General features: G+C 38.0%; 1 protein-coding gene across 6 annotated transcripts in view; it reads left to right on the top strand.

Moving 5' to 3' along the window:
* The window catches only part of RHBDD1 (rhomboid domain containing 1), a 49,666-nt gene extending 39,777 nt beyond the window's left edge, over nt 1-9,889 (top strand). For 5 of the 6 annotated variants that reach the window (XR_012624280.1, XM_074833722.1, XM_074833723.1 and 2 more), the window contains one exon: nt 9,038-9,889. Coding sequence is in view for 4 of the 6 variants with exons in the window: in XM_074833722.1 (XP_074689823.1) it covers nt 9,038-9,156 (119 nt within the window). In the remaining 2 variants the exon portion in view is untranslated. Of the gene's footprint in view, nt 1-1,015; nt 1,890-9,037 lie in introns of those variants that run through there. The other variant, XR_012624281.1, reaches the window with a different exon arrangement.
* The last annotated feature ends 1,073 nt before the right edge of the window (nt 9,890-10,962 follow it).

Raw genomic sequence — 10,962 nt, forward strand, 5'->3', positions numbered from 1 at the left:
CACCAGTTTGTTATGTTCAAGTCTGTAGACAAGGAATTTTGGCACCAGCACCAGGAAGAATAGCTTGCTTCATAGCATGACAAAATTCTTTCATGCATTGACAAAAACTTAAAGGGCAGTGTTAGAAACAATAGCATAGGCTATTAAATGTGGAGTTGAGTAGGAAAAAATTGGACAGTGGTAAGTGCTAAAAGCCAAATCTGTCAGACTGTATAGCATGTCTGGATTTTGCAGAGGGAAGGAGATGATAGAAAAGCAGATTTGCCTTTTTTTTTTTTTTTCAGCTGTAGTTCCTGTCTGGCTTCTAATGCAACATAAAAGAGTGAAAAGGCTGCTGTGAGTGTTTTGTTTGCCTCAATTCTTTCTGGAAGCCTCCTAGTCCTTCTAAAGTATGAGAGGAGGAAAAATGATGTTGCATATGCACTGCCTTTCCTTAGGATACTCTGTACAACTCAATAAATCAGAAGGTAGTCAGTTAAACTAGCCTTAAGACTTGACTACTAATTGGCTGGAAGATAGGAAAGAGCTATAGCAACACCAGGCATTTGAGTCTAGCTTTTCCCTGCCCTTCAGTTTACTACCTCTATTCCATATGCATTAAAAATATTTGGTTGGCTGTGCATTAAGATTGTATGTTTGGATGTTTATAAACTGAGAGGGCTCCCATTTTCTCAAACAGAACACTTTAAACATTGGTATTGTTTATTAAAAAGCAAGCTAAATCAGGTGTATACCACAGATACGGCAGTGTAGTACATTGTGTGTAATCTGTAGCGTGCCCAAGGGCTGTTTGTGAACCTCAATTATATCCTGACACTATAACATAGTTAGCAGGGCTATACTACTTATGGAAGAAATACATTATATAAAGCTAGTATAAATGAAAGCCAAGCAAGTGTTCTAAATTGTTACTACATTTGATCAAATATTTTCAAACCATATTGCTTAGTAGTATCAATAAATAGACTAGAAATCTTTTGCACTGATTTTAACAATCTTGATCTGTTTCTTGAAGGTTGTCATTCTGAGATCCCCAAAGAACATCAACAGCACTTTTCCTGGAAAGGTCTGTACTGGAGGGTTCCATATGTGGTCATCTTTCCATACATATCTTCGTATTTCCATTGGCTTAATTTCAGGAGGAGGAAAATAACCTTCTTTTTGGGAGCCATGGGAAGGTTACCTAAGGGTAGAGAGACAGATGCTCTACACTGTCTGTATTTCACAGAAGAAAGGTTTGAAGGGGCTGAACAAACATCCTAACTTTGGTGACTATGTAAGCTGTCTTTAGACTCGGAACAGTTCCTAGAAAAAGGACTGGAAGAGCTTGCCAGATCTGTGAGCTCTTAGGCTAACGAATACAGCATTTATCTTACTCTCTTGATGATGATGTAGGTACAGATGCTGGCAATCTGTTATGTAATCAAATGACATGATAATGCAGCAGATGCAGTGAAGCAATTAAGCTGTATAAAATGATGATGATTACGTGAGATGATCCTAACAGTTCTGCATTTGTGAGGACCCAAGCTAACAGTCTTTGAGCAATTTGTTGGCTGCAGAAAACAGTTTCAAGAAAAAGAAGAGGAAACACCACAATGAGTTTGCTGTTAACCATGACAGTACCTGAACCTTGGCTCTGCTAAGGGTAGACTTCCTGTCTTTCACACCTTTCGAAGGCTGGGAAGATCAAAGCCAGGATTACTTTTGTGTACACTTGGACATGAAATGATTATATCTGAGGCACCTGTTGAGGGCTCTCCTCTTGGCACAGACCAGTCTTCTAATCCACATCAGGGCTCTTTACATTTTGGTTAGCTGTATGGTACTCACTGTGAAAAGAGATTATCGCTTGTCTGTTATTATCTTCAACAAAGCTTCTACAAAAGTAAGAGTTTTTTGGAAGTGAAAAGTGTTTGTTCTTTGTATGGGTATGCGAGCTTTGTATCGTTTGTTTTTTGTATGGGTACCACATTCACTAGTGCCAGGGCAGATAGTGATACTGAAAATTGTAAGCTGTTCAACTGAAATATTCTAGATTCTTCTTTAATACAACTAAAGCTAGTATGAAAAGGAAATACAGACACCTTCTTTTATCTAGCATCATCAGTGTTTATCAAGGACCTAATTGCATATTCTGCCAGTCAGACTTTAACAGTTTGGTAGCTTGATAAATTCTTTCTGAAGCTTACAGAAACTCTCTTGCAAATTCTATTATCTAACCTAAAACTAAGGCCATTACTTCAGAGAGGATGAAAAATCAAGTGAGTGTGTTTGATGTTACACTTCTGTGGCTTGTACTACAAGCAGAACTAAAACCCCATGCAGAGATTTTGTCTGTTTGGCTCACCCTGTAAGATGACCAGCTGATTTTTATTCCCTATGCCAAATTTCATGCAGAGGAGAAAAAAATGCACACTTCACACATGTTCCACAGGTGGTGTTATTACACTTGACGGGATGGCATGTTTCAAATAGTCCTTACATCTGATCTTAATGATTAGAGGGCAGTGTATAGGTGAAGACAAAATGGATGTCTCATTTGCACTGCCAGCTGGCTGCATAAGTTTTGCTTTGCTGTCGAACAAGTCTTGCTGTGCCACAGCCAGATCAATCTCTCTGGTGTTCCTGTGCAATCTGTGTGCTGCTTTGTGGAGTGATCTGCTTGTGTTTGCAGAGAGTTTGGCAGGAGGTTCACGTGTCGTATTCAGAAGAGCAGTTCTGAATTATCTGTTAGACTGATATAGGTAGAACTTCTAGTTCCAATGATGTCGAGTACGTCCTTTAACCTCCGTGCTTGCTTTGGGAAACAGGAGTTGTCATTGGTTTTGTTTTCTAGTATTGACTGATACTAGAAAAACTGATAACTTTTCTTCACATTTGGAGGCTTGCTCTTTCCACCGAAATATTCTAAGTGATGAATTGTTGTCATTGCTGATGTTAGTTTTTTCACCCCTTCCTGTCTGCTTTTCCAGATCATGCACCTGGTAACGGTATTTTAGTATCTGAAGTGCTGAAAATGTGTGAAAAAGATCCAGGGAAGGGGGCTTTGAGCTGATCACTGTTACTGTGAAAAGCCTGGAAGAGTGTGTTGTGTCCAAGGGTTGCATTGCAGATGCATAAAATGAGAAACCACTAGACAAATCTTACTTGATAACAAGACAAGCAAAAATGAGAGGATTCTTGGATAGAAGATTAGCTATGTTAGCAGTTCGGCTTTGGGGTTAAGATGTTGGTTATGCAGTTGATCTTGTCAGGACAGACATTCTGCTGCAAAGCACTGTAAACAATAGAAGTTAAGTTTGGAATTTAGGACTGGTTTAGTAAAGAAAAAAGTATGTTTGCATTTCAGTGGCTTTCACTTTGCTTTCTGTTTGATGAAACCTGATGTGACAGAGAAGCTGTTAGATGCTGGCAAATAGTCCATGGGTTTCAAACCATCCAGACAATAAACAACTCTATAGTATTCAGTGCAGCAGCTTCTCTAGAGCCCATCTGTTTCAAAATAACCCTAATTCTGCTTACAAGGCAGAATACTGTATTGGCTGGAGTTTGTCCTAATTTCCATGGTGGCCTGTGCGGCTCCGGTGCCATCTGCTGGGTGAGCCAGTGGTGTCCCCAGGCCCGGCGCCTGCTGCTTCCTTGCTGGGAGGCTGTGCAAGGGTCTAAGATCTCATCGTTTATTCACCTTGTTGCTTGCTAATGGAGTCTTACCTGCACAATTGAAAGTGTGAATTTAATATTACAAGTTAGTGTGGGCCCTCTCTCCCCCTGTTTCGTTTCTTGAAGGAGGAGAGAAACCGTGGCCCAGTTGCAGCTGTCATCTTGGGCATCTTTTACTAAACCTATGGTTCTGCATGGGTTGTAAGTTCTATTATTTGACTGTTAAATTGCTCCTCAAGCATCTCTGAATTGCTTGAAGCAATTTGGTATGTAATACTCCCTAGCTTCTTTGCTTTTCACTACAAGATGATTACATCTTTCAAAATGATGCTTCAAGTGGCACTCTTTGGAAAAGATAAAGGCTTATGCCTAGGTGGGATCAATGCCTCTTTGCTGAGCTGACTTTGGTTTTGTGCTTAGAATTAGTTTCTGGTGGTTAGGGCACTTCTAGAGATTAACTATGTTGGTGATTTGGTATAATGTGAGCTGTGAACGTCCACAGTAGAAACTCCTGCTGTTTGTTCAGTAGTGATATCTGCCTGTGCTTTAATATCCATAGCATATGGAGGAATTAAAGTCTTAAATTTTGTGTTGTGATTATGCCTTATTTTTTTCAAATATGTCATGTAATGGGTATAGCAACAGAAACTCAAAATTTTTTAATATTCAAGTTTTCATCAATTGTGCTTTTTAACAAAATAAATGTGATTTAATTGAAGAAGGAACAACAATAATAATGCTTCCCTGATTGTCCTATAAAAGTACTCGGTGTGATAATATTTAATTTCAAAAAACCTTTTACTTGCAAATGACCTGTTACAAGTAAGGTGGACTATTCAGCATCAGTTCAGTGATGAAATGGAAGTTCAGGGTTTACTTCATAAATGTCTCTAATATGAATCCAGAAGGTACATTGAAACATTTATTAAGTTTCCTTCTGCTATCATAAAGTCTTTAAGGAAGTTTTGGGCATTATCAGCTGTTGTAAGTTGTTAGAGCCCAGAATTGCACAAGAACCAAACTGATGTGTATTCCTGAGTTAAGACTCTCATTTGGAACACTTGTATCCAGAAAGAGAGTCTTAACTCCTTGTATTTATTGTTGGGTTTGTTACATGTTTTCTCTGTTTGTGTAGAATTTAGAATATATTTTCTTGCTCTAAAAGAGAATTATCATTCAGTAAGATCTTTATAGACAGTGAGTATCTGCTGTGTCTGAATTTCATAATTGAAATAGTTGTTTGTTTGCAATCTGTTAATTATAAAAATTAAAGCAGGTAATAGAACTTAAGATATAAACCAGAAGTTTTTCTTAGGTATCAGAAGAACCAATATTGGGTGCAGAATTTTCAGTGCAAAGTGTCCAATATCCAATAATGTATGGCTAATAGTCTCATAGATGTATTTTTCTTTCTGCCTTATCAGATTGGACAGTTGCATTTTTAAAATGACTGCATTGAATATGCCAGTAATTTGATTCCAAAACTTCGAATTTGACTGGAACCAAGAGAGTACAACAGACTCTAGTTTCTTGAGGGATTCCCCTGGTTAATTATATCTTTTGACTTGAGAAGACTTCTGCTCAATAGTTTTTATTTTTCTGTATTGTTTAAATCCAAGAAAAAGGGTGCAAAGCTGAGTAAAGATCTGCAAATCTGTGTTGGGTTTAACTAGTAAAAATGGCCTCCTGGGTCAACCTAAACAGTTTTTACAGCCTTCTTTCCAAAATTGTTGTCATGGTTACCATACAAGCAGTTCCTCACATAAATCTTGAAGGTGCTGAAGGAATACCAGGAAGCAAGGATGGGAAACACGCTCTGTCAGCACTGGCAGTCCAAGCTGAGCGGTGTGCGACTCTGCTCTTCTGAGTGCAAAACAGTCTTCATTTTCACAACTTGCTCATTCATAGTGGGGAAAAAAATACATTAAAAAGGGAGGACAATCAGTGTTGTCACCTTCATTTCAGACTGTGTGTCTGTGATTAATCAAATTTCTGATTTTGACATGCTGGGTAACGTTTGAACCAGTGCTTAGTGCATTATACGTTATGCCTATGGGGGACTGTAGTTTGAGTAATGTGCTCTAATGCCTAATTACAGTAAGTATTTTAGGCATGATAAGCTTATTTATTTGAGATGTGGATGAAAATGTTTCAGGTTATTAAAGCTTTATCTGTATTACAATAATACAGGTTTAGTTAAACCAGTTGAAATTACAGTGATTTTCTTGTTTTGGTCCAAGGTCCTATAATGATAAACTTTAGTATCAGAAAACCACACACAGAGTGACAGGAAAGGTGTGGAGGGTCTCAGTCTTCCATATTCACAGCACACAGTTCTAGTTCACAATAAAATTAATTTAAAAATATGATATGTAAGGGTTAGTGGTTTGTTCTGACTTTTTTGTACTATGCCCTTTGGGTTTGTCTATCATCTGGTGTTATTGCAGTTTTTAAATACTTTGAATATAATCTTAAAATCCATTAGTCTTGAAGGTTTTTGCTGATGTGTTGAAAAGATTGTGTTTATTTCTTACACAGAAGTCCAGGTGTTTCAGCAGTAGCAGTGGCCTAATTACCATTTCTGAACACTGTGGCGCTTAAATCTTTTGGTTAGATAAATGTGTTATTTCATTAATATTTCTACTGTAATTAAAAAAAAGAAGGTGCCAGGGAACTATTTTGGGTAACAGGATAATTTAAATATATACATACATATATAAATAGATGTATTTCAGATAACTTCACTCCTCACCATATTGTTTGATGGAAAATACTGTTTCTTGAACATAAAGCTTTTCAAAATGCATTGTCAGTCTTTTATTTTTGGGTCAACATATAAAGGACCATTTTGCATCTTTTTTTATAACATCTCTTTCTATTTCTAGTGATTACAAAAGTACATTCATATTTTAAGTGTTGAGCGTTTTTTATGGGGACTCTGCCGGTAGTTGTCTTAACTGTATAAGTAGTATCTGATTTATTAAATAAAAACTAACCAAGGATGCTATATAGAAAAAAAATATTTTAATTAGAAGATTTGATATTTGGCAATGTCGCTACAGAAAAGAATTTTTTAAAAATGCAAATGTTCTCCTAATTATGATGACTTAAAAAATAATATAAAACTTCAGCATTACAATGCAGTTTTCAGTCTGTATGGTGCAGCCATTTGTATGATCAGGGTCTTGACTATATTACTTTTCATATATCAAAGTTTATATCTCAGCTATTTATATTTAAAGTATACCCATCAAAAGTGAAAATACAAAGAAAATACAAGGCATTTTAACTGGTGTTATTATATAAACAACACTGTGAAAAACACTTCACTTGCTTATTTCTTTTTCCATTTATTCACCTCAGATACTACATGACATTAAAAAAACCATAAATCAGTGATTTTTCTCATAAATTTTCTTGCCATGACAACATAAACATTGTTGAGAACATTGTAATGAATTCAGTGTTGTTTAACAATTTCTTTACTTACTCTAGATGATGAATAAGATAAATACATATAGATCTATTCATTTCTATTTGAGTATGTATCTACAATTCATAAATGTTGACTTCAAAAGATTTATTGAGCTGTCTCAGGCCTTTTAACTTCTTTGCCTAGACATATTCCTGCACTCTTACAAGAGGATTGGATGTCTACTGACCACCTTGCTTTATGCCTTCCAATTTGAAGCTATTGGGTTTTTTGTTTTCTAAACGAGTGTTCATTGGGTTACAAAATATTGTTAGCCAGTGTGTTTTCTCAGCTTGTGGTCAGTAGAACACAGTAAAACAACTATGTGGTTGTTCTTTTCAAACAAACCTTGTGTAGGAAACAACATGAGGGAAAATAAATGTAGTAAGTGAATATTCAGTTCAGATTAATATTTTTTTGTTAATGAAAACCATTCTGTCCATGCTGCAGATTATAGTAACTAACTTTTTTTTTAGACAATGACATTGCTCTTGGATTTAAAAAAAAAGTAAGAAGCCTTCAGTTAATGTTATCTGTGCCAAGCTCTATGACTTCCAATACATTAGCTTTCTATAATATTTTGAACAAGATTTGTTAAATAATGATGTAGCATTTTCAGAGGCAGAGTAACAGCTTAAATATTTTTCAAATTTGTCTCTAGCAAGTTGAGACACAGGGACAAGCTGAAGATGAAATACTAAAATATACATTAAATGAATTTCCTGTATGTTAATATGAATTTGAAAAATCCTTTAAAACAGTGCTTCTCATTTTATAAATGTTAATATTGCTGCCTATCAGAGTTTGAGCAGCTATAGTTATCTCTGGAAGCATTTTCCAAGAGTTTGACTTCTTGGCAAACACAAAAGGAAAATTATGAACATGTTCTCATATTTTCACCAAATTATACATTTATTGGTGAGTATTCTACAAACTAAAATGCTTTTGTAATTGGATCAGAAACTAAGAGAGCCTCTTCCACAAGTTGGACTTCCTGACTTCATGTCATGTAAACAGGCCTTATGTGTTTGCTACAAACAATTTCTGATACAGGAGACAGCTATATTTGAAATTCATCTTGAAAATGAACATAATAGTATAATATTTACTGTTGGTTTTCCATATTCACTTTTGCTAATTTAAGTGAGATCCTGAGGTGAAAGTTTAAAAAATACTGAATGTAACAGAGGCTATTGTGTTACCTTTAAAGCGAAGGTGTTTATCCCTAACACTGTACCTACATTCAGAAGGCATTCTTGTTTCCCAGAGCCCTTCAGTTGAGGTGGTGCGTAACCGTTTCTTTGCCTGATGGCTTAATGTGAATTCTGAAGAGCTACTGGAATAGCCTGGTCTTGTTCTCTCTTGGGGTGCCAGGGCAGAGAGCCTTTGGTCTTGGTGTGCTATTTCTGCTCAGATTAATTTGCTCACAGTTCTCTAGCAGAGCTGCCATGTGTAGTTTATCTCTGAAATTGCTTTCTGACGACTAAGGATGGGAGCTGTATGTGCATCTGGTATGGGTCAGCACATGTTGGACTGCAATAGTAAAAGCAAAAACAAAAGCTTATTTTGCCAGAAGTAACTACTGAGGATGTTTAAATAGTTTAACAATCTGGAGTTTACTGTATAAATTAGGGATTGTGAAAACATGAACTCTCAGGTTAAAACTTGTTAAATGTTTGGGTGTTGGTTGTTAATTTGCTTTTTTTTTTTGTTGATTGTTTATTTTTTATTCCATGTCTTTAAGAGCAGTTGCTGGAAGTTGTGATTGCCCTGAAACCATTGGAATTGGAAACATTCAACTCCCTGTTTCCTTTGTGTTGTGATGCTTTGGATTACAGGATATATGTGCATTTTTCTCATCTACAAAACAAAATAACAGTTGTTTTTCATTGTGTCTTGTAGATTTTGGTGGAGCAACGTATAATAATGAGCGGCGACCCTATGGTTTTTGGTTTGCACCTGAGCAGCATTCAGAAGAGGAAATAAGAAGGCAAAGGCTTCTTAGGTTTCAGAGACGATGAAATTGGCAGGTGTTGATGTAAATTGTAAAGTGCTCTTCAGAGTTACCAAAATATTTGCAGATTTATTTGTAATACGCAGATTTGCTGTAATATTTTTCCACTTTTTTTATTACTGGTTGCAGAACTGCGGGGGATTTCGTGAGTTCAGGCTCAACATTGGAACTTGCATAAAAAGTGTGAGATAGCAATCAAAATGTGGTCTTTGGCAGTCTCCATCTTAATGCACCTTAAATATGGAAGAAGTCTGATAGTTCCAAAGTCCTTTTTTGTAAGTTCTTTTGTGTAGCTTAAAGAATTCCTTGGCATTTTGACCACTGGTATTCTCAGGCAGCAGGTTTTCTTCATCATAGATGAGAAAAACATTACTTTTTTTATACAATTGTAAAACTATGCAATTTTTTCTTACAAACTTGTCTCTTTATCTATGATGACCAACTGTTTTTTGGATTGGCATGTAAAATGTCACTTGAAAAGATTGCTTTGATGACAACAGCTAGGTCATAAGTCTAGGCTTAAGCTTTTCAGCAGTCTTGCAAACTGTGTGAAAACTAGTTGCAGCTATCCTTACCCTAAGGAGTTATTTAATACAACCCTTAGTGTTGCAGTCTTCCTTAAAACATGCCATTTTATCTAGAGCTTGTATGTGATAAAAATGAGTTGTAACTACTTATTTCCTAAAGCCTTTTTAATATTTATGTTTTAAATAAAATGTTTACCTTTATATTTGAAATAATTTGTTAGGAGTTTTATGGAAAGGGAGGGGGATGTGCTATACAAAGAATATCTTTATTTAGTAACATACTTTTTCAAAGTATCTATTTCCCTTTTTCAGGAGCCTTGGAAATTCTATCATGTATGTGCTGTTCATGCAGCTTTAGAAATTCTACTGTTTCTCTATATGTATCTCATTTGACATCCAGTAGCAGCAGTAAGAGTTTGCAGACTGTACTGGGTTTGCGTGGCAAGGTTTTGGTAGTGGGGGGACTATAGGGGCGGCTTCTGTGAGAAGCTGCTGGAAGCTTCTCCCATGTCCCACAGAGCCAATGCCAGCCGGCTCCAGGACGGACCCGCCGCTGGCCCAGGCCGAGCCCATCAGCCACCGTGGTAGCGTCTCTGGGATAATGTATTTAAGGAGAGAAAAAAAACAACTGAGCAATTGCAGCCAGGAGAGAGGAGTCAGAATATGTGAGAAACAACTCTGCAGACCCCAAGGTCAGTGCAGCAGGAGGAGCAGGAGGTGCTCCAGGCACAGGAGCAGAGATTCCCCTGCAGCCCGTGGTGCAGCCCATGGTGAGGCAGCTGTGCCCTGCGCCCAGGGAGGTCCACGGGGGAGCAGAGACCCACCTGCAGCCCCTGGGGGACCCCACATCAGAGCAGGTGGGTGCCCGAAGGAGGCTGTGACCCTGTGGGAAGCCTGCGCTGGAGCAGGCTCCTGGCAGGACCTGTGGCCCTGTGGAGAGAGGAGCCCATGCTGGATCAGGTTTGCTGGCAGGACTGGTGACCCCGTGGGGGACCCATGCTGGAGCAGTCTGTGCCTGAAGGGCTGCACCCCATGGGAGGGACCCACGCTGGAGCAGTTCATGGAGGACTGTCTCTCGTGGGAGGGACCCCACACTGGAGCAGGGGAAGGGTGTGAGGAGGAAGGAGCAGCAGAGATGACGTGTGATGAACTGACCACAGCCCTCAGCCCCCATGCCCCGTTCCCGTGCACCACTGGGAGGAAGGAAGTGGAGAAAATTGGGAGTGCAGTTAAGCTCAGGAAGAAGGTGGCAGGGGGAGGGGGTATGTGTTTTTGAGATTTGGCTC

This window comes from Strix aluco, chromosome 9 (genome assembly GCF_031877795.1).
Source record: "Strix aluco isolate bStrAlu1 chromosome 9, bStrAlu1.hap1, whole genome shotgun sequence".
NCBI lineage: Eukaryota > Metazoa > Chordata > Aves > Strigiformes > Strigidae > Strix > Strix aluco.